The sequence below is a fragment of the Chinchilla lanigera genome, unplaced genomic scaffold (genome assembly GCF_000276665.1).
Source record: "Chinchilla lanigera isolate Chin_1 unplaced genomic scaffold, ChiLan1.0 scaffold00046, whole genome shotgun sequence".
Lineage (NCBI taxonomy): Eukaryota > Metazoa > Chordata > Mammalia > Rodentia > Chinchillidae > Chinchilla > Chinchilla lanigera.
This window is the reverse complement of record NW_004955447.1, coordinates 17,943,380-17,967,716: the sequence shown is the minus strand read 5'-3', so window position 1 is coordinate 17,967,716 and position 24,337 is coordinate 17,943,380. Positions and strand designations below refer to the sequence as shown.

The 24,337-nt window shown below is 48.2% G+C and overlaps 1 protein-coding gene across 3 annotated transcripts in view; it reads right to left on the bottom strand.

The window, feature by feature from the left end:
• Window positions 1-24,337, bottom strand: part of Usp46 (ubiquitin specific peptidase 46) — a 59,699-nt gene that overhangs the window by 7,433 nt on the left and 27,929 nt on the right. For all 3 annotated transcript variants that reach the window (XR_001235723.1, XM_005392918.2, XM_005392917.2), the window contains exons 5-7: window positions 11,722-11,798; window positions 4,965-5,048; window positions 2,771-2,968 (exon numbers count right to left, since the gene is read on the bottom strand). Coding sequence is in view for 2 of the 3 variants with exons in the window: in XM_005392918.2 (XP_005392975.1) it covers window positions 2,771-2,968; window positions 4,965-5,048; window positions 11,722-11,798 (359 nt within the window). In the remaining variant the exon portion in view is untranslated. The remainder of the gene's footprint in view (window positions 1-2,770; window positions 2,969-4,964; window positions 5,049-11,721; window positions 11,799-24,337) is intronic.

Sequence of the window (24,337 nt, the reverse complement as noted above, 5' to 3'; positions counted from 1 at the left end):
ACCAGCGCCTTCTCCCGCACCGTGCACGCGCTCCGAGGGGCACCTTCTCCACGCTATGACTAGCAGGAAGAAGGCCTTACCGGACGCAGCCCCTGGAGCCTGGACCCCCCAACCTGTAGAATCGTGAGCCAAATGAACTTTGACATGAACTACGCCATCTGCGGCGCTGTTATGGCAGCACAAAAGAGACTGAGACACTAGTACTTAACCCGTGCTCAGCGGTGGGGCATGCAGTGAAGAGAGTGGGCGAGAGTGTACTGAGGGTAAGGTACTATTTGATGAAAAGGAAGCCTTTCCCGGAGGCCTCTCTGACAATGTGGGACCAGTGCAACGGAAAACTCCCAGGAAGGAAACGGGGGTGCAGGGCAGGACTGTGCACGGCAGCAGGTGGAAAGGCCAGCAGAGGTCAGCGCTAGGTGAGTTCACGGAAGAGTTCGGAGGCCAGAGCGAGCCCTGGGCAGGACAGCGGGCAGCTGAGCGGGCGGAGGGTGGGGCCAGACTGCGGGGGCGTCCCCGCTAAGATTGCAGACTTCAAGCTGAGATGGCCAGGGCGACACCGGGCAACTCTGAGGCTTGGCATTAACCAGTCATCAAGCCTGTAATTAATAAGGGCCCAGATATAAAAGTACACACTGCACAGCACAGAAAGAAGTGGGAAGAACAGTCGCTCTATGTAGTTATGTTAAATTCACACAAGGGGAATTAATCCTAAATCTGGAGTTGTTCGCCCCCCCTTATCAGTATAAATACGATCACCGCGGGGACTTGGTACACACACCGCGCACCTTAAGCCTCTTGAAGGCACCGGTGAGGGTAAAAAGCTGAGTCCCACCCTTCCTGTCTCAGTCTGCCTTCTTGTAACACAAGACCCTGCAGCGCCTTCCCCTCAGCTCTGCCCACCCCTCGGCTTCCTCCCCTTCTGCACATCCCACCCTGAACACACATGCAATGTCTAGCGCAGCCAGGGCACGTCTGTGCCCATCATCCACCTGTACCATCAGACCCCAAGCTTCACGCAGGCAGAGCTCCGAGCCTCACGTCGGGATCCTCAGATCCTGGCACAGGGCCCAGGAAGCTACTCCCTGCCCACACACAGGTCAGCTGCCTCCGGAGGTGGAGCTCAAAGCGTCCTAGTTGGCAGCATGCGTTGGCACTAACTTGCTGCCAGCGTTGTGCAAACCCTGTGTGTCCGTTACAGAAACTGATGATCGGAACCCAGCCTCCCCCCGACCCAAACTGAAGCTGCCCGGTGCATGTAAGTATCTCTCTATCCCTCAGCCAGCTTCCCTGCCCACCTTGCCAGTCCAGTTACCACCACCTTCGATGCCCACCCACACCAGGCTCTGCCCGCCCCAGACCTCTCCAGCCTGCCCCAGTGTGGGGCTCTCCAGTGTTCACGGCTGGCTTTTAGTCACTGGGTTCCACTTCGTTCTTCAGAAGAAAGACTGTCAGAACTATTCTTCAGGAGAACACAAAGCCGGCTCACAATGGGCCAAGGAATGTACTCACTGAGACACAGCAAAGCGCCCTGTGACCCGAAACCAACACAGCCAGCACAAAACGTGGCATGTGCCACACGTGAAGTAGTTTCTGATACCACCCACCTCCACATGGAGTGAAAGAGAAATCAGCCCCTCCCCCCGTGGTGTCGGTGCGCTCTTGGCAATGGTGCTTCCACTGCATCTCATCCAGGCACACGGACAGGAATGACGCTTGCTCTATAAAACACAGCCCAACCCAAAATTGACACCAGCAAGGAACGCTGTACCTGCCCCAGAGAGAATGTGTGTCTGTCCCCACTGAGCAAAGAATGGCCAACAGGTGGATTTTCAATATATTCCCACACTTATGCCAATTACAGAATTTTTTTTAAATGCCCAAAGGACTTTCAACAAAACACTTTGCCTCTCGCTATTGAGAGGCCTTCTTTTCGTCTGGTTATATATACTTACTGTAGCATGTGGGGAAAAGCTGGGAATGTCTGCATGAAGAATGTTTTTAAGAATAGCTTTTTAAGCTGGACATGGTGGCGCACACCTATAATCCTAGCACTTAGGAGGCTGAGGCAGGAGGATCATTGCGAGTTCAAGACCAGCACGGGCTACAAAGTGAGCTCAAGGCCAGCCTGAACTGCATAGCAAGATCCTGTCTCAAAAAGACAAAAAAAAGAATACCTTTTTAGCCACTCTAAATGCCACAAAATTATTAAATCTGATCTTGGTTGTAGTTGTTAGTTATATAATTCAAAATACTTTTGAAATCATTCTGTATGTAATTTGGCTTTTGAAAAAATAAATTACAGCATAAGGTCTTATTTTTCCACGTTATTTAAAATTCACCACAAGCATCATGTCTACCAATGGAGATTTACTGAATGACTTGTAGCAGACTTATCTGGACTACCACTACTGCAATGCTATTCACTTTATGTGTGTCTCCAGGCATGTTCAAGTCCAGTCACACATCACGTGATTACACCGTGGTCAGCGGCAGACCACACATACAGCGCTGGGCTCAGAAGGTAACACTGCCTTGAGATGCTGCCGGTCTCAGTGGGAGCGCACTTTATGATGTTTGGGCAACAAAATCAGGTGACGCCACAAGCGGCTCAGAACACATCTCCACTGTTGAGTGACACAACTCTGCCTTGGGCTGACCAGTTAGAGTCTGGATGACATTCCCAGGACTGAGCGCCCGACCCCTAAGGCACGCGTCAGCACGGAGACGACCCCTGCATTTACCACGCACACCTGGCTCCTGCCCACCCTACCTGCCACAGTGGACGACCACAGCAACCAGGTCGTACATGCGGTCCAGGTTCACGGCGTCGCTGGAGGTGTTGAAGAGCCGCAGCTCCAGGGGGAAGACCACCCGGTAAGACAGCTTGGTGTACCTGTGCAGCTGCTCCATGTACTTGAACCGCTTCAGGTGCAGGGCCAAAATCATGGGGAGCTTTTTTACCCTCATCCTAAGAAACCACAGAACAGAAAATCAGTTGAACCCAGCACCTGTCAGGGGACGAGAACACACTGTCGTCTGTACAGACAAGAACAGCAAGGGGTCTAGCACCCTTTAGAGAAGTGTGCAAGAAGAAAAGCTGGCTTGCCAGGGAAAGGCTGACTTAAGGCTGTCCCCTTAGCTAACTGGAGGATGGCCAGCCAGAGAGAAGCACAGCAGTGTGTCGCAGGGCAAAGCAGACTTTCTAGAATTTGTGCACCAATAAAAACATGACACGCCACTGCCGTCTGTCACTGGTGGAATGTATTTGGATAATCCACCCCTTGAGATACTGACAGGGAGACTGACAGCTTTTGAGAGAAGGGAGGACACAACAGAAAAATACAGACAGAACTTCATGTTCTGCGGGTGCAGGAGGAAGCTCTGAACACACATTCCCGGGATTCAGACACAGTGGGTAGCAAGCTCTCTCCCCCTCCTGAGTGCTGTGAGCTGGGCAAGGGAATCCCCGCCTGTGGGTCTCACAACGCAGGAGCTGCCTGGGGTTACACTTCTCAAACTGGGCTCAAGAGAGCCCTGCAAACGTCGGGAGACATGCTGCCCTGCTGGCCATGTTTAGACAAGGCTGCTTCCTATTTAAAGTTTTTCGAGTACATTAGTGCACTCAGGGTCTGTGAAACCTTGCAGCAAAGGACGCGTTCCAGTTTGTCTGAAGCAGCATGTCCCAAACTTGCAGAAACACAAAACCCTTTTCTCACTAGATGACTGTTAAGATTCCTCAGTAAACTGTCACAACCCCCGGAGCTTCTGTAGACAGCACTCCCGGAAGAGAGGGGCTTCCGGCTACCCTCTGGGTCCCCTGCACGAAGGGTATGCGCAAATTCTAAGCGCCCTTCAGCTCGTGCACTTTCAATGCGTATTGCTTGAAAAGGACAAATTTTAAGAGAATACTATTAAGGAATCTATTAAGGTAAAACCTTGCTCATAAAAATAAGTAAAATAAAAACATTGGTAAAAATATAAGAATTACGGGGGGTGTCCTATTTTACAGGGACATATGACATTTTACGGTATAATACCTACAGAGCTCAGCAGCAAATACCTTCGTACCACACAGGCAGACCTGGGGCTGCCCGAGGCAGACTGGACTTTAGGAAGGACAGCACACACGAGTTCACTGTCCTCTAACAGGAAGCATCCCCTACCACCGGCACCGCTAACTGCAGCGGTGACTGGTCTTTCCTCAATCCTGAAGCATCAAGAAAGATGTACGTGTCTAGGCTGGAGGGCTGAGGAGGCTCAGGTCTGGACCCCGCTTGCCCCGGGGAGGGTAGCAGTACTGAGCTCCCGTGAACTACCATGAAAACCCCAGAACCACCAGCAAGGTAAATGTAAGACTCAGTAAGGCTCCTTGTGATGATTAAAAGGCCAAGCCTGCTGGCCTCCGGGAGCAGAAAAAGGGGACAGCTCGCAATCTCAGACTCCGCAAGAGCTGCTCCTAAGCAGCAACTGCTGCCACGACGAGAGGGCACTCTGAGTGCACCACTCAGTCTGGGCCACGCACACTTTCTCATCACCTCTCCCGGCTTCTTGTTAAGTGACGGATTTTTAAAAATCTTTGTGAGTAAGAAGCACCTGTATCTAAGTAAGAGCACCATGTGAGGTACCGTGGCTACCTACACGTGCGGTACGTCCCCCGCGAAGTGCTTTGTGCAGTTCGTCTCTAATCCCCAGAGGCGAGTGGTGACAGCTGACCCCACTCGCTCACCTAAGTATGTGGCACACGCAGCAATCAGTACCTGTCAGAGGAGTGGCTGAAGGAGAGAGGGAGCGAACACCAGACAAATGGACAGCGTCCAAGGTCGGCATTCACACGCCACCTTCACTGGTGAGGAAGGTGCATGAGCCAAAACGCTCGTCAAGCGGACGTTCCAAACTGCACCTACTGCCCCCACCCGGGTCCTCCCGGGACACAAAGCCACTCCCACACTGAATCCTTCACGCACCTTTTCTGGGCCTCCTGCTTGCTGCAGCACGTCTCACAATAATATTTTTGTTCACTACAGAGTGTTTCTGTGTTGCTGAAGTCTCTGTAGAGAAAAACGTTTCCGGCTTTTAGAAAGTCCAAACATACTCGGTATACCATGCTTTACACCCTCCTGTTAGCGGCAGGGTGGTTTGTAAGTGAAAAAGAGGAAAGCAGTCATCAGAAAGGATCCTTTTTAAGACCAGGAGCCACTTCCACCACTAGAGCATGCCTATGAGCCTGGGCTGTAGCTTCATCACGAGAGACTTTCAAATATGACTGCATTTATGGGGATACAAACATATACCAACCAGAGTTTCCAACATATTTGGGAGAAAAGTTCAGGAGTTAACGGGATACGGATACAGTGGGTATTAACGATTATAACAGAAAAATATTCTCTCTCATAAAAACACACCCCAACACTGTCCATCAGAGCTAAAGAATAATCATAAAATAAAAATAATAATCACTTAAACCACAAAGTGACATTATTACGCAGTTAATAAAAAACAGCACATCTCCTAGGATCCATATTTTTCAAAGCACCGAAGAGGAAATAGTGAAATTCAAATCATATACAAATGCCCTTACAATTAACTGAGGAAATCTCGAGTTATAGGAGGTCCCTGCAGCTTCCCCCACGCCTGCTCCCCACCAGCTCCCCAGCTCCCTGTAGTAGAAGAACTTGGCGGCCTCTTTCCAAGAACAAAAGCCATTGTGTTTGTTCTCTGTGTGTTCATCTTATCTCAAGGTTCTCCTCTGCTACTTAGAGTTTTCATTTTTCAAATGTCATGCCCTCTCATTCTTTCCTGGTCACAGAGGTTCCACTTAACATTTCTGTGGCTTGCTTCTGAAGGCTGAAGAGAACACCCAGAATATAGTCACACCCCACAGTCTTGAACAACACCTGTGACATTTCCGTACTTCCAGAGTGTCCCGGCAGCAGAACGATCAGATTTTATTAAGCAGAAAACATTTAAATGGTGTTAATGACTCTGCCACTGACACGAACGTATCAAAAGAATACACAGGTTGTTCAGCTAATACATCCCCGGACATTCGCGGACAGCGTCCTCCGGGCCAGCCCCTCGGGATTACCAGAGCACCTGCCCTCACACAGCTCACAGGGTACAGAGACGCGCACAGGCGCTGGTGGCCACCTGCAACGTTCAGTGCTGCTTACACACACGGCGGGCCCGGGACTCCCCGACCACAGCGTCCTTATTTGCGAGGTAAAGCACAGGAGCAGCCAGGCACCACGGCGCCCACCTGTAATCCCAGCACTGAGGAAGGCTGAGGCAGGAAGATCACAAGTTCAAGTATTGCCTGGGCAACTTAGGCAGCACCTGGGCAGCACGAAAAGAAAAATACAAAAGGCTGGGGACGTGGCTCAGTGTGAAGGCCCTGGGCTCAGTCCCCACTCTTGCAGACAACAACAAAGGGGCGCTCTGCACGCAGGACAGTCCTCAGAAGGCCCCTTGCCGCCTTCTCTCCCGCTCCAGACCTACTGGCCTTGGATTACATCTTCCCACCTCGGGCATTTGCAGGTGCTACTTCCTTAACGATGGCTGCTCCCCCACCCATGCCCACGTGGGTGCCAGGCGCCCCAAGGCCTCAGTGGACGCCGCCCGTCCTGGGCAGAGGACCTCGCGGCTCTCTCTGTCACCCAGCCTATCACACTGCTGTCTGCTTCTCTCCGGCATCCAGACCCCCAGCGGAAACACCTGCCTCTCATCCGGCCACCGCCTGACTCTCACTGCTGTTGCCCCACCCCGACTGACCGCGGCAGCTCGCGGCGTTCACTGGCGGGAAGAATGACCTAGCAGACACATCTAGGGAAAAGCAGAGGAAGAGGGAATGGAACTGGGGTACTCCAGGAGTCCTCCCCATGGGCAGTGACAAAGTCATGTTCTCCAGGAGGGCAAGTGTGCTAGAGTTCCAGAGCCAGGAAACCACAGAGGGACGAGGCTCGGCACAGACAGCAGGTGCACGGGAGGGAGGGGGCTGCTGGCGCAGGTGGCTCTGCGTACACGAAGAGGCGCTACAGCCCCAGGACAGGTCTCACCGAGAACGAGACAGGGCTGGACACTGCTTCTGAGAAGCAGCACCTGGGCAGCACGAAGAGGAAGAACTGAAAGGGCCCAACGCCAAATAAACCATTTAGCAGGCACTTACGCTAAACTGTGAGACTTCCAGGGTTTGGTGCACAAACAGACTCAGACTTACCTGATGGAGACTTCATCCACCGAGTAACCGCTGAAACCTCCCGACCCAGTGGCGCGGGGTACGGCCACCAGGGAGGGGGCGGGACGAGGGGCAACAGTGGGGATGTCTAGCTGTGGACACCGCCAGCAAGCCTCTTCATCTAGCTAAAGACGCAGAACTACTAAGGAGAGCTCGGCAAGAGTAAGGAAGGAAAAGCTTTCCCTCCACCCTTACACCTCAAAAACTGTTCTCTGGAGACCCAGACAAGGAGAAATTCCTAATCCCCAAGGGAGAAACGCTTCCGGTCCCAAGCATCTCAAACCAGGGACACTCCTCCCGCAGCAGTTTAAAACTCAGCATACGAACATCCGCCTCCCTGCCCAGCCCCAGCTGGCCGGAAGCCCGGGCCACTACAGGCAGGTCACCCTCTCGCGGCACCTGAGCTGAGGAACGGACAATGAAGAACCGTCAGGACGGGGCTGACGCGGCGACAGACTGAGGCAGAGCAGGCCACCGCTGCATGGCCACGGCTGTCAGAACGGGAGGGTGACAAAGAGCTGAGGCTCTTTCCAACACGCAGGATGAATTACACAAGCACGGGGAAGAGATTAGGGGAAAGCCCAAAGCGCTTTTATTTCTTTTTTTAAAAAGTCTTCCTATCAATCACACACTGCTTAAAGATAACCCCTTAGGAATAAATCTAATAAGGGCATACCTTTATAAAGGGAACTATAAAGCTTTGTTGACATATATTAAAAAAACTAGTACACGGAAAAAGTAAGCTCCTGGGGGCAGTGGCTGTCCTCCAGTGTGGAGACGGCTAGCATGTCCACGTTAACATCAATATTTGACACATTTTCAATTATGATCTTAACCCATTCAACACAATAGTTCAAAAATTGATTTGGAAAAAAATTCTCAAGCCATGCTTCCTGATAACTTCCACACACCCCCTGTGGAAACTGACGTCACAAGAAGCACATGGGGCAAGCTGACAGGGCCGCTCTGACAATGCCAGGCCACGGGCTGGGGCAGTGCCAGGCTCCGCTCAGCCTCTCGGGAGCCGAGACAAGCAACTCACACCCACGACCCCTGGTCCTGGGAAGCTATGCGGTTTCCTCCTCCTCTGCTCCTCAGAATTACCAGAGGACTGTTTAAAAACTGTCTCAAGCTGGGTGTGGTGGCACAAGCCTGTAATCCCAGCTGAGCCATGAGTTTGAAGCCAGCCTGACATACACAGTGAGTTCGAGGTCAGCCTAACCCTGTCTCAAAAAACAAAAACGAAAAAGGAAGCAGAATCTATCTTAATACCAGTGTCATCCCTCCCTTCCACTCCTATCCCAATCAATTACGTCAGAATCCAGGCAGTATTGTTTTCCAAACTTCCTGCGTGTTCTGGTTCACTGTCAGAGCTGAGAACCTGCTCCAGTACAGCCCAAACATTAGAGTGCCTCTGGGCCGCCTGCGAATCCTATCAAACTGCAGATTCTGATTCCTTCTGAGCTGGGTCCTGAGATTCGGCATTTTTAATGAGATCTCAGGTGATATTTGTTTGAGCAGCAAAGAGCGAAACAGAAGTTCTGAAACTTGGGTGGTACTGTTGCATGGTTCATACCACTCCCAGCTCCAAGAACTCCAAAAGATCTTTGGTTTAAAAAAAAAGGTAGAGTTTCTTCAAAGCCAGCTGTCAAGGAGCTGGAGGGAGGCTTCTTATTGCCTCGCCAAGCACAGGTCTGAAAGGGCTTTTATGGAAAGGAAGAGGGGGAGAAACGCAATGAGACAACAGGCAAGGAAATCTCCCTGTCACTTCATCCCTGCAGCTCTTCTTCCCTCCCGATGAAAAGTCCCGAACCCTGACTGACTCTCTCTCACACACACACACACACACACACACCAGCTGCCATCTGCACATTCCTTCCGCACAGAGGTGTCCCGGTTCAGGCCAGGAGGGGGTGGCGGTTTACACCCTGGGCATGAGGAAGTTCAGGGAAACAGCTGATCTCTAAAGGAAAAACATCTTGAATTTTAAAGGTATGTTTTACCCTTTTGGTTACAGTACGTTAGTTAATTAAATCACCAGAACGTTAATTAAAGACAGAGGGCTGGTTTCAATCCAGTTCCTGAATATGGTCTGGGTTCTACTTTTACCAATTTCCTAGTTGATTCTGACACACACCTACTTTTAAGAACCAGACTCAAGTATTAAAACCAATTTTAAAAAAGAAACCCACAAGTCAGGTGTGAGTCAGATACTAGGAAACACCATACAACATTATGAATAATAACCAAAACTGAAACAGAGGTCAGAAAAACCAATGCATAAGCAGCAGAAATGGACGTATACATTAACTTAGCACATAAGAGAAGTTTCTCAAAATGAGTGGAAAAGGAATTTCTTTCAAAGGAGATTAATTTTCAAGTGGAAAGAGCTTCAGGCAAGTTAAAGCCTGCGTCCTCCTGCTGCCTGGCTGGCCTCCCTGGCACTGGGAGAATGGGGACGTGAGCGGCAGGGAGACGAGGAGGGGAGGTGGCTTTCAGCACTGCGCACTTTGAGAAGGATTTCGAGCAGGAGCCCAGGGAGGGCGGAGGCCCGAAGCAACAGACAAAAGCGCCAAAAAGGCAACCATTGTTGGCGCAAGGAACACAATCTACATGGATTTGGGTTTCGGCCTGAAGGCATCCCTGAGCGTCTCAGAAAGAGAAAGCGAATGTTCTCTCGGTTTCCTGCTAGCGTACAAATGGCTGACCTCGCCCAAGACACAGCCCCATGAAATGCCACACCAGAACTGTAACTCGGCTCCACACGGACGCCTATCCTCTCCAGACCTGCGTCCTGAATTAACCACTGTCACGCAGTTTCTCTGGGACACAACTTCAATGAGAATTCATTGTAGCGGGTGTGGTGGCACACGCCTGTCATCCCAGCACTCAGGAGGCTGAGGCAGGAGCATCCTTGTGAGTCTGAGACCAGCCTGGGCTACAAAGTGAGCTCAAGGCCAGCCTGAGCTGCATAGTGAGACCCTGTCTCAGAAAGACAAAAAGAGAAAAGAAAAATCATTATAACCCACCACTAAAACCCTTCTGGAAGGAAGTAGCAGGGACCCTACATTCAAATCCCACAACTATAGCTTGATATTTTTTTGAGTTATTAAAATAAAAAGATGAAAGAAGTATCACATCATAAGACATACACAGACATGATGTTTAAAAAGAAGACTCATAAATTCTAATTTTAAAAACAAAAGAAAACAAATCAAATTAAATCATGAAAGGGGCCAAGAATGATCCCTGTTGAAAAGTGGTACCATCAGCAGAGCCAGGCGGGGTAAGAAAGGTTACCCGGCTTACAAAACACATTTGCGGAGATGCAGACCCATCCTACACACGGGTCTCTGGTATCGGAGACAAGCGCTGAGCCATCGAAACGGCAGGCAGCGTTCTGAGAACACTCTGCTCTGGCCCACGTGAGGACTGCAGACCCGGCCGACAGAGCGCAGCAGGCGCCCCCGCGCACTTCGCATCCGCCGCCCGCTGAGCCGAGCTCTTCTGAGCGCCTCTCCCAGGGTCCTCGTCCTAAAAGATGGTGCTTTAACAGCAGTGAGCCCGGCCAGCTCGCTGACTGTTCTTAAAGGTCTCAGGTAACCTGAGGTCTTGGAAGAGCAGCCCTGTCACCTACGCTTTACTGATACAAATCAACATCTGCCAGCAAGCTGCACCACCAGTGTTCGGGGAGACTCGCCCCAACCCGCAGCGCACCCCGGCGCCTCAGTGTCAGCACTCTCTGGGCTTTCCATCATCTGCGCCATCATCCGCGACACCTGCCTGCCGGAAGGTGGGAGCCCTTCGCTCCCCTCTCCCCCGTGCTGAAGCAAGGCTGAGAGAACGATAAACACCATCTTCTCTTGCTAAGGGGAGGGGGACCCTTCCCTGTGTGGCAACTCTGAGCACGTTTTTAATGCCAGGTCCATGGGTACCCCCAGTAATCCCGGGCACGTGCTCTCTCACGCCAGGCTGCTCCCCGGCTCTCCATGCTAATGAGGGGAAGTTTCCTGCCACTAACGAGCTCCACAGAACGCTAAAAAGATGGAGGGACGGGAAGTTCCCTCAGTAGTTCTCCAAGTGCGTAATTTTTACAGTGACAGACGAGATTACCTTCAGAGGAGTAATGAATGGTAGGCATCTTTAACATTTATGAACTATCTGTGTGTGTGTGTGCATATGGGGTAGAGAAAGAGAGAAAGACTTTGAGGAAAGCCCAAAGCATGCATCTGCATTAAGGATTAAAATTTTATTTTCCAACCCAGTGACTAACGACTCCCACCTGACCTTCTCTCTGCTCAGTGAGACTTATGCAGACCACAGATACTTACTTTTACTCTCTCTTGTGAAAGAAGAAACAGAAAATAATAGGCTTACGCTGGCTAAAGAGCAAGGAAGATTATGTCCTGAAGAAAACAGGGTTTTATTTCCCTCATTTATTTACTAGCCTGATGAAAAGCTCAAACCACAAGTAGAATTCTTGAGGTTACCTCAGACAGTGGGTAATGGAAGTGTTCTGCTCCACATCAACAGAAAGGTCAAGAAAATCTTCATCTTTGCTACTAACCTGAAGCAAAAAAAAAAAAAAGTAATAATAATAAGCAAAAATATTAAATGTATTAGGCATGAAATACAGAGTAGACATAGGAGCAAAAACTTTGAATCCATTTTTTTTTCTCTTTTCCCCTTTTTGTGGTGCTGAGGATTGAACCCAGAGCTTCACAGGCGCTGGCTTAACCCTCCACCACCCAAAGCCCCAAAACTTTGAACCCAGTACCAAAGCAGGTACTCCAACGGCACAGCCGCAGTAAGGGTGAGTGTGGCGACCTGTGCCAACAGCAACCAGTCACCTCGAAAACACCCCAACCTAAAGAATGGACCGGATTCCCTACTCAACCCACCCCGATGTAATTTTGATGGAAAACTTACGACAATTAAAACTCATCCAGGCTGCACTTCCTCTCTAGCTATTCCCCACACTGTTTCAACACAGGAAGTTTCAGGCAGACATTCAGACAGGGCAGCCCGGCAGGGCGATGGGAGTGAGAACGCACAGGCACACAGAGGACCTCTCCCCGACCGTCCTCCACCCGGGCGTCTTCAGTTTCTGTCAGCCCCATGAAATCACGCCCTTCCTCCCACGCCTGCTTGCTAAATTGTGTGGGAGGCTGGGGAGCCGGGAATGCACAAGCCACACGTCCACCGTTCTTCGGCCAGAAGTGGCCATCACCTGCCAGCCCTGTGCTGTCAGTGGCCACCATCAGCTCCGGAGCTGGCCTGGAGCCCTGGCCCGGGCTGCCTGGTTGGCTCTTGGCAATTCACGGACCCTGGCTGCGTCTCAGGCTGCCGAAGGCCGTCGCATGCCAGCTGCAGGCCTCACACTCACCGAGCAAGTGCTTCTACTCCACTCCCACACCAACCACCCCGGGTTTACTGTCTTGCTCCTGGAGCAGGAGGGACAAGCTGGCCCCAGGACAACCCTCCCCACACACATCTGTCTTTACTGTGAACAGCAGGTGGGATACTTCTAACAGGAGTAAAAAAACTGATTTACAAAAGTAAAGACTTAGTGAAGCTGCCTGGGGGTACCCCAGGGACTCACATGCAGATGCCAACCCAGAGCAGGACCAAGAACAAAATTAGAATTGCACTCCTTTAAAAGTGTGACAGCCAGGGAGACAGCTCAGGGGCACAGCCTGGCAAGCGCGAAGTCCTGAGTTCAGTTCCTCGTACCAAAAAATAAAGTGCGACAGCCAGGTGTGGTGGCAGACACCTGTAATCCCAGTACTTGGGAGGCTGAAGCAGGAGGACTGGCATGAGTTCCAGGCCAGCCTGGGCTACATAAACAATTCAAGGCCAGCCTGCACTACAGAGAGACTCTGTCCCAGAAAAATAAAAAAAGTGTGACAACAACACCTTGACCCCAAATTCCAGAAATTACCTAAACAAGTACTCAACACTGTGGACTCTGAGAGCTGCCCTTTACCTTGCGTAAGTCTATACAAGAACGTCTGTGGGACTGCCTGCCCGGCTCCAGTTCTCTCCCCCGCCCATTACAAGCTCGGTGATCCGGACCCAGTGACTCAGCCTGTCTTTGCCTCCATTTCTTCTTTTATAAAGGGGGACAGCTAACGGTATCTCACAAGACTGCTGTGAGGATGAAGTAAAGTGACATATGTGAAGTGCTTTTAAAAGTGACCACAGGGCCAGGGATATAGATAGCTCAGTGGCATAAGCACCTGCCTGGCAAGCGCAAGGTCCTGAGTTTGATTCCTGGTACCAAAAAAAAAAAAAAAGTGACCACAGAACAAACGAAGGAGAGGCAGAAGCTCTCAACAGCTTAAGACGGCCATAACGTCAGAGGCACTTTACCACATGGTGACTATAATGTGAAATAAAAAGCAGACTGTACCGTTACTTGCATATGTTAATTCCTGCTTTATATGTTAAAGGGCATGTACATATTTGTACACACAGGCCCTCCCTTACCACTCCCCAGCATTCCGCATTAATTTGTATGACATTTATTCCTTCTATGACAGAAATCACTCCTGGCATTCTAGCACATCATTACAGCGAGCCCCAGACTCATGAGCGAGCTTCGTTCTGGGAGAACATTCGTAAGTCACATTTGGTCGTAAGTCCGACAAAGTGAGTCTTACACATCTTCGGCACAAATACATAACGTAAAGCATAAAAAAACCAAACACACACACACGAAAGTACTGTGCAAAGTGCCTGCTGACACCCCGGGCTGCCCTGAGCACAGCCCTCCTGCACACCACCTCACGGCACGGTCAGCGCACAGCAGCACGGCAGGGGCAGGCAGACACGCAGGCTACTTCCGAAACTCGGGGGCCTCTGAGAACTCCACGTCCGCTTGAGTCTGTGAAAGGTCACAACTGGAATATTCGTAAGTTGGGCACTGACTGTACCACTGCCTTACAGATCCTCTCTGCAAAAGGTGACTGTGGGCGGGCGTGGTGGCGCGTGCCTGTAATGCCAGCACTTGGGAGGCTGAGGCAGGAAGATCGTTGCCAGTTCGAGACCAGCCTGAGCTACAAAGTGAGCTCAAGACCAGCCTGAACTGCACAATGACACCCTCTCTCAAAAAGGCAAAAAAAAAAAACAACAAACTGGTGACTCTGCTGCCCTGCTCTTGCTTCTGAGTGCAGCCACAGGACTCGCTGCAGCCAGCGGGGAGTCCGGGCACAGGCTCCACGAGGCGGCGGCAGAGCACTGGCCAGCGCGCTCCTTCCCTTCCCATCTGAGACGCCTCGGATGCTGGAATAGGCAGACCAGGGTTCTTAAAAAACTAATAAATACCTTCTAAAGTAAAGGCAAATATACTCATAATGGATCAAAATGGAAGAAACTGCAGCAGACAGACAGAAACAGTACAAACAAAGCAAATGGCAATTCCAGAACTGGAACCCGTAATGCATGGGATGAGCTCAGTCACACACTGAAGGTGGCAGAGGAGAGAGCAAGTGAGCCTGCAGACGGCCCACTGGAAATTACCTAAAGCTTGAAAAGAAGCTTGAAACAGAACTTAACCCCTCAGGGGCCTTGCGGGTAGCATCTCCCACAGAACAAGAGTCCTGCGGTGGGTGGGTGGGGAGGAAGAACAGGGCAGGAGATCTATCTGAAAGCTTGAAGAAACGTGAACATTAACATATTCAAGATACACAACAAATACCAACCAAGACAAATAAACAAGGTCAGCCAAAGAACATCAGAGGCAAACCACTGAAATTCAAGAATAAAAAGCAAACCTCAAGCAACTACAGCAAAAATAAAAAGCCCAAACTGCTTAGAAGAAAATGGTTCAATTAGCAGCCGACTTCTCAAACTATGAGAAACTTCTCAGGACACAATGAAATATCTTTATTATGCTGAAAGAAAAAAAATCAAGCTAGAACTCTTATATCCCATAAATAAACCCTTCAAGAACAAGCCTCATAAGTAACATGCTCTGACTGGAAGCAAGGTTAAAGGGGCCTTCTGCCAAGGAGAAGTCACACCATTTGGAAACTCAGAAACTCAGGAAAGAACAATGCGCTTCGAGAACGGAGATTATGTTTTTAGTAGTACTTAGGCCCCTTTGAAGGAGGACGGTATTGTCCTGTGGGGGTTGGCATCACGGACAAGGAAAAGTGAGGCACGGAAAACATCACTATACGTTTATGAATTTTCTGTTTTATATGAACAATAACATTATTAACTAAGTGGAGACCATGAAAACTGAAGAATATTAGTACAACTACCACACACATACACACACACACAAAGAAAAGGCAAAGAGAAAAATTAGTATGGAATTATAAAAATGCATATATTCAATTATGTATTTTTATAGAACTAAAAGGTATATGAGACTGAAAAACCAAAGAGAACAGAAAACAAAATGGTAGCCCAACACCCAAATATATAAATTATAGCAAATATTAATTGCTTAATAATAAAAGAAAAGCCTTTTCTTCAAATTTCTGTTGTCTGCATAATGGCCTGGGCATCAAACCCGGGACTTCACAGACACTAGGCAAGTGCTCTATCACTGAGCTAGAATCCCCAGCCAATAGAAAATGGATTGCTTTGAAAAACAAGACCAAATATATGCTGTCCACAAGAGCCAAACTTTAAATACAAAAAGAGACTTCCAGTCTGTGACTGGAAAAAAGGCATGCTATGTAGAGAATTAGTATGTAGAGGGACACGTTATTATCAGATAAAACAGATTTTAAGAAGTTGTTATGAGAAATAAAAGACATTTCCTAATGATAAAAGAGTCAACTGATCAGAAAAATACAGCAATCAAATACAGAAGCCCTCATAACAGAGCATCAAGCATACATGAAGCTAGAACAGCACTCACCAATAAAAGGGAATGAAGTACAGGTGCACAGTACGACACGGCGGGCCTCGAGCATTATGGAAGTGAACGAAGTCAGACGCAGACACCCACACTCTGCTTCCACTCCCGGGAACGCCGGGAGAAGCAGACCTGGGACTGAAGCTGGGTCCGGAGCGGGCGATGGCTGGGAAGGGGGGTTACTGCCAGACACAAGTGTCTGACGGGGTGCGATGGGAGTGACAGTGTAATTCCATGTAATTCCATGGACAGTGTAATTCCATTACACTCCATGGGTCGTGGCGACAGTCACACAGTACAGTAAACTTCTAAAACATCACTGGATCAACAAATCTTATGGCATGAAAACTGTACCTCCAAAAAGTCCTTTTTCAAAAGCTTAAAAATTTACGAAGCAAGAATTGACAGAGTTAGGAGAAATAAGACAGTCTGACATAGGGATTTTACAAGGTGTCTCTAAACAGCTGATCAAAAATGACTGAGAGGGAAAAAGCCAGAGACCTCAAAAATCTGAGAAACTTGGTCAAGTAACACACTTTACTGACAAAGACTATTACACCCATTCACTACCACATACATGTTTTGTCCAACTGAAGGGCTCTCAACAGGAGAAATTTTGCTTCCAAGGGACATTTAGCACTGTCTGGAGACGTTTTCCACTGTTACTTCTTGGGGGTGCCGGTGGCATCCAGGGGGTAGGACACAAGGATGCCGCTGAACACCCTGTGATGCCACAGGAGCACCCCAACACAGAATCATCTAAACCAAGATGTCAGTAGTTCTGGGCTGCAGACACTGTTTCCAAGTACATCTACTAGGACAGACCATGAGTCTGAACATAAAACGTCTCTCAGATGACTGAAATCATGTGCAATATATTGTCCAGTCACAGCAGAATCAGAAAACAGTACCACAGCGAGGCATGGTGGTGCACACCTGTAATCCCAGCATTTGGGGAGGCTGAAGCAGGAGGATCACTGTGTGTTCAAGACCAGTCTGGGCTACACAGTGAGTTCAAGGCCAGTTTGCACTATATAGTGATACCCTGCCTCAAAAAAAAGGAAAAAGACAGAAATCATTACTAGTAGGCTATTTAAGAAAATCCAAACTATTTGGAACTTATACAGCATACTTCTAATTAATGAGTCAATGAAAAAATCATAACTGAAATGAGAAATATTTTGAACTAGTGGCCAAGAAAACAATCAAAATTGTAGAAGGCAACTAAAGCAGTGGTAGGAGAAAATACATAGCTTTATATATGTATCTAGTAAACAGAAAAACAAGGACTCTTTTCTACTTTAACTGCTACATCCCTAGTAACTAAAATAACTTCCAGAATTTAGTAAATGTGCAATAGATATTTACTAAATGAATAAACAAAGTGAAAAACAAAAAGATATTTAATGTAAACAATGGCATCAGAGAGGCAGAAATATGATTTTCTTTTCATCTATTCTTTTTTAAATATAATCTACAGGTCTTTTTGGTTGTTGTATATTTCATTTTTTGTTTTAGCTTTAGTTTTGGTTGTCTGAGACCAGATCTTACTGTGCATTCAAGCCCAGCCTTCAATTCACTACGTAGTGAGGCTAGCCTCAATCTTCCTGCTTCAGCCTCCCAAATCCTGGGATTACAGGGATACACTACCACACCCAGCACATAATTACCAAAACTTTTTGTTTAACCTTCTCCTGTGAAAACAAAAGGATTATAGCCAACTAGAATCATTGAGAAGTCAAGACAGTTAGGATCAGATTCTACTTAAACTCTTGCACGAAGAAGAAAAAACCTTTTTGCCCTATTGGATGCAATTCTTTTCCTCTATTTAATAATTTCAGGGAGAAGGAAAATAAAGAAATCTCATTAACTAAATAAAAGAAGTTACTGTACCTTTCTTTATGCCAAATTAAACTACTTCCAGATTCTGAGTGTGAGAAAGCGCTGTTTACCTGCCTGCAGGAGCAACCCTGCAGGGAAGATCAAACAAGACATCACCTTCCCATCTGGACTTTTCTCTTTCCCGCCCCAGAATGAGTCAGAAGCTGTAACTGATTAAGCAACTAAACAACATTTTTTGAAGATTTGGGGGGTTTAAGGGGTTTTTCTCCCCCACCCCCAAGAAAGCTGCCAGAAAAGAAAACCATATTCTTCCCACACACAAGAATCTGGTCTCAAGGAAAACACAGCTTGTCTCCAAGGAAACGTGTATCACTAAGAGATTCCAACATTCTCAGCAAGAACAGCCTACACCCAACTCTTCTCTCTCTCCTAATTCTAGGCCTGGAGTCCCCCTCAAAGCTCCAGTTTAAAAACCATAAAGGGGACTCTACCTGCTCTCTGTTTTAAAGCAATTAACTATAAATCACAATAGAAAGAAATGAATGCACAGCACCTGCCACACATGACCCTTACAGGCTCTTGAGGAGCTAATGCTGTATCTCAAATGTGCTTCTAAGCCGCTCGATTCCTTCCCTGGGTTAGTGGTATCGGGGCCGAGAGACAGAAAAAATGAGGGGCAAAAACCTGACGGCGAACACTGTGGAACCCCCACATGCTGACCTGCGTGGACGCCACGTTTACCTGCGGCTGATGACGGTAACATCACATGCTGACCTGCGTGGACGCCACGTTTACCTGCGGCTGATGACGGTAACATCACATGCTGACCTGTGCGTCACGTGCTTAAAAAAACGTGCCCCACAGTGCCCTTACAGAAATGTTACTCATGGTTAGGAAATCCCCACCTGACCTGGTCCCCTGCCCAGGAGCAAAGGCTAAGACTGGCCTAGCGCTGACGGGCCCCGCCCACACCCATCGACAAGCACTCTGCCCCTGCACGCGTGGGCACAGCTCACCCAGCCGGCACCCCCGGTGGGAGGCCCCCGGTCTTGTAACCCCACTGAGATCCAAGAGAGCGTCTCGTCCGCTTTCTCTGTGTTTGTGAAGCTCAACAACCTCTCGCTTTGCACTGTTGTCGCTGCTGACTCTCCCCTTTTCTGCTAAGAGCCCTACTTCCCCCTCTTCTCCAGGGTGAAGGTAAGGACCCGAAGAGAATGGAGGGTCCCTGCGGGGGCTCTCTAGCCCCCCCCCCAGCGTTCCTCCAGCCAGACGCAACAGTGGAAAAGGTGGCAGCGCGCTGCAGGGCTTGCCATGAAACGATCATGCGCTGGCTGCAGGTGGCAGAAGGCGGGCTGGGAAAAACATCCACTCCTGCCCATCTGAAACTCGGGGCCGGACCTCTGCTAAGCGAGCGACCTGCCGGACCACCCAGCTCCTCTGCTCCGCTTGGGAAGGCCTCAGAACCTCTGCAGACAAAGCAAGAGGGAGCCACCAAGTTGGTCCTCAATAAAACCACGCTTTAAACATGCAGGCTCTAGCAACAAAAACAAGTGTGTCTTAAAGCCACTGAGAAGCACCGAAAACCCACAGATCTGCAGAGCAAACACTCAACTTAAGTAAAAAGGGGAAAAATTAAGATAAACAACAACAAAATTGAGCTCCAACTGGCCTAGTAAATCTTATGAGGTGAACAAAGTACAGTCAAGGGAGCGCTCAGGCTGGAGTGGAAGATCTCCAAGCCCCAGTTCTAAAAGGCCTTCCTCAAAGTAATCTGCAAACGTCTGCACTTGAAAGAGTCTCCCCAAATCTATTACAGAATGAAACTGTTTGTCTCCATAAAACTCTCTGTGACTTCTGCACTGCAATCACATGCGACATTTACAAAGGGTGGGACCCAAGGGGGAACATCACTGTTTTCTGAAACTACGAGACTGGCACGTAGGTTTTCCACGAGTGAAGCGACAAGAGGCTAAGGAGAGACAAAGGCAAGGTGCCCCAGTGGCTAACTTGCTGCTGGGGATGCAGGGCAGTTTAAGGCCCCAGTGATGCGGGTTTTGGCAATTCTGACAGACGCTGTCCGCAGGCTGCCTGCCCTTGGCAGAAGACTCTTCAAGGGGGTTCCAGGTTTCTACTAAATTCTGGCATCTTCTGACAGCAGGAATAGCCTGCGGGTGATGTGTTTTCTTAGAAAGTAGAGGGCTTTCTAACAATCTGAGCCTTCTGAAAATGGAATGCATCCTTGGGAGATTGAGTTCCCTGCCTCTGGACGGTGTCCACTGGATGCTGCTGACCAACTGGCTAGGACTCCCCAGAAGGGACACAGGCCCTGGGAGAGGAAGGGTTGGATGACTCCTAGAATCTTGTCCAGTGGAAGGATCTAAGGAAATGAAGGGGAAAAGGAAAAAACAAAAACAAAAACAAACCAAAAAATCTCTTGTCTCAAAGCGTGCAATCATTTCGGGGCCTAAACAAATATAGGTTCTTAAAGTTATCTCACCTTCCAGAAAGACACAGCCGTATGTTCTCATCTGCTTTCACAGAGCACATATAAACAGCATCTGCACTCCCGCTGTAACAAATACCATGCATTCAAAGTTTGGGCAGGAACTCTGGCATAGGCTTCCTGTCCACGGCAACCCTTCAGCAAACAGCAAGCTAGAGCACAGCTTTCGCAGTGTAAATACTTTAGGATGCAATCTTTGCATCTGCTAGAATTAGGTGACCTGTTCATAGGCAAAAAAAGAAACTATAAATCTGGCCAAGCCTGTCACAAGGTGAAAATCCACATGGAACACTGTCAGCGTAGATTCAGTATCGGTGTCAGCCTCAACAACAACCAAAAAGGACGGGACCAGCGGGACAGCGCGGAGCAGACCTCCGACTACAGGTGCAGGAACGCGATGCCCCTTTGTTCTGGTTTCCGTATCACAAACTCATGGCAGTCCGCACTTCTCCTTCACGGCACTGTGTGGTAGTAATTACATGAGCCAATTACTAGTTCTGTTGTTACTATGTGTTTTAACAGTAGAAATTCCAGAAAGGCAAAGCCCTCACTATATCCTCAGTGTCTCCCACCTTTGCATAACAGATGTGGGGAGAAAAAAGAAAAAAAAAAAAAACAAAACAAAGAAACTGTGTTTACTGAGTGAAAGAGTAGTTAGCCACAAGTATAACGGAAGTGGTATCTGAGACTCTCAAGGACAAAGATGCGAGGAACAAGAGTGCTGAGTCTGTAACCCAATGTCACCGCCTCGGGAATCCGACACTGCCAAACGATAGTATAACGAGCACATTACAGGACCTAACAAATCCACTTCCACGCATACCTCCAAGAGAAATCTGCATCACGTACACGTTTTACGTAAAGCTGTTCATAGCAGCATTGTCCATAATTGCCTCAAACAGAAAGCAACCAAATACTCATGAACAGTAGATTAGTAAACCATGGTTTATGCATGCAATGTAACATTATATAGCAATGATAATGAATGAACTACAGCGTCATTCAACAGCACAAAAGAACCTCATGAGACATACTGAACTAAAGAGACCAGGACCCAAAGGGGTAGATGGCCATTCACATAAATACCAAAAACAAGCCAAACTGAGCTACAGATTTTAGAGATGCTATAATATGTAATGAGTTCTAACAAACATTCAGCCGGGTGTTGTGATCAGAGAGATCAACATGTATACAAACTCTTCCAAATAAAAGCTTATTTTATAATGATGGTAACTCCAAAAGCAAACCAGTATACTATGAGAAGGAAAAGTTCAAGTCAATCTTCTTACTACAACTGCAAAAACTCTAAAACAAAGTTTCAGACCTCAAAGCGCAACAATGTACATACAAGACCAAGGTTGGTTTATTACAAAATACAAGACAGGGTCAGAATCCAAAAATCCATTAATGTAACTTATACCACTCTAGAAACAATCTGGCATTCTTAGGACGTATATTCTATGACCTAGCAACTCTGCCCCATGGAACACCCCAGGAAGACTGCCCATGTGTATTAGCAATTTCTACAAAGCCAAAACTATGAGGCACATCATAGAAAAACGGAAAATAAACTATGGCATATTCCTGCAATAGTATACTACACAATGATAAACACGAATGAACAGTGATTAACTCTGGGGTAATGGGTGAAAATAAGAAAAAGTTAAACTGCAAAGAAGCATTCAGTCAGTTTCAGGAATATTAATAAGATTCCACGTCCCAACCTGGGTATTAAGTATATGGGTATTTCTTTATTCCCTAAGATCCTGCAGAAATCTTTTTTTTTTTTTTCCCTGTCTTTTTGAGATAGGCTTTCGCTATGCAGTTCAGGCTGGCCTTGAGCTCACTCTGTAGCCCAGGCTGGCCTTAAACTCACAGCGATCCTCCTGCCTCAGCCTCCCAAGGGCTGGGGTAACAGGTGTGCACCACGCCCAGCTGCACTCCTTCTTATATACATCTTCTGATGCACATAGGCATTTTGCTGCACATGTTAAATAACATGAGGGTATTTCCACAATGTGGCAAATTCTACAACAACAAACAATCTGATTCTTCAACAGTTTAACTGCAAAGGGGAAAAAGGTGAGGATAAACTCTAGATTAGGACACATACTGACCAAACGCAACGTATGGACCATATTTAGGTCAAGAGGTGAATTCTTTTTTATGCTAAAAGCATGACACTATCAGAGAAACTTGAACACTGAGTGAAAGATGATGGAGAGGAATCATTTCTAGGTGTGATATGGTATCATACTTTTAGGAAATACTTCTGACCTTTTAGAGAGAATATAAATAATGAAGAAATTACAAATCAAATGTTTTCTGGAATTTGCAAAAAAAAACCAGTTTGATGAGGGGGAGGAGCAGGAAAGGAGATCAAGATGGATCAGAGGGTAAGCAATCACTGATTTTGAATATTTGTTACACTGTTCTCTCTACTTCGGTACGCCCTTGAATTTTACTGGAATAAAGTACAAAAAGACAGAGAGGCAGCGAGAGAAGGGGAAGGAGGAGGGAAGATCTCTAGGAAACAAGTGCGTGCAGGAAGTGCTCTGGCCAGTTATACTCTGAAACATTCAAACGGTAACCTCTGATCTAATGGCTCACAGGTCTAGAAAATGTTACAGATTCATCACCTCTCAACGGGAGGAGTACTTATAATTCGTACTCCTTGTGCTTAGTTATGTTTTCTAACTGTTTCCACTAGAAACATATCAGGACACTGGTGCAAATGCTGTGCTAAAGGACACTGTAAAGATTGCCAAAGACAAAAAGTCTCCTGCTATATATATTATATATACTATATCAACCCGCATCGCTTCCCCATTTCCGAGCTACAACTTGCAAAAGGCCACATTTCCGTGTCCTCCCAAACTTTAAGCTGAAACCCCTACTCCCTAATGTAGTACTGCTTGGAGACGGGGCCTGGGGACGGGCCGGTGCCTCTGTAAGAAGCAGTGTGACCAAGCGTGCGCTCTCTCCATCACTGGAGGACCCGCGAGACGCCAGGAGGGAGCCCTCACCAGAGTCAACCACGCTGCCACCCCCGGCTCCAGCCTCCAGAACTGTGAGAAATACACTTCTGTCCCTGAAGCCACCGAAACACACAGGCCCTTAGCAGAAGCTCACCAGAAAAATACACGCTCACTCAGAACTTTTCATGTAACAAGGAACTCCGGGACTTCTCGCGAACCCACAGTCTACGCCGTTAGTAGTTGTAACAAATAAGAAGCTGCCATTTATTGCGTATTTCCTATGTGCCAAGCACAGCTCTCAGTCCTTTACAAATAGATGCTGGCTCATTTAACCCTCCCCGCAACCCATGAGACGGATGCTCTCATCACCCGTTACAGATGATGGTGACGAGCAGGAAGGGAGTAATTTACACGTTACACAGGGTCCGGTAGCTCCTGAAGTCCAGGGCCACCATACCAACTCAGACAACCTAGATCCAGAGCTGGGCTCTGACCCAGCAAAAATGACGCTGTGCACAGTTTAAATTAAATATGGCGAGCAAACATGACATCCTACACTATGCCCTGCAGTAGATGCTTCAGATTCAACCAACATTAGGTGCCCACCACGTGCCAAACCCTTCCAGCGCAGGGGCTCCCCCAACCCTGAGACGCACTGCGAGCGACTCGCCGTGTCTGTCCAGCTCACCTGGGGACAGCGGGGCCGACCCTCTTCTGACCTCAAGCTCACTCTACCAAAGCCGATTCCCCTAAGTGCCAGCAGTGGTCTGCCCCAAACCACCTCTGATTCTCTCATGGCCAAAATCTCTTCAGAAGTAAGGTTTGATAGCGCTAGTTCAAGGGTTTAATTTTTAAACCCTAAAACTGGCTCCCAATGCAAAGCCATCCAGCATTTCAGGACCGCTCTCCTC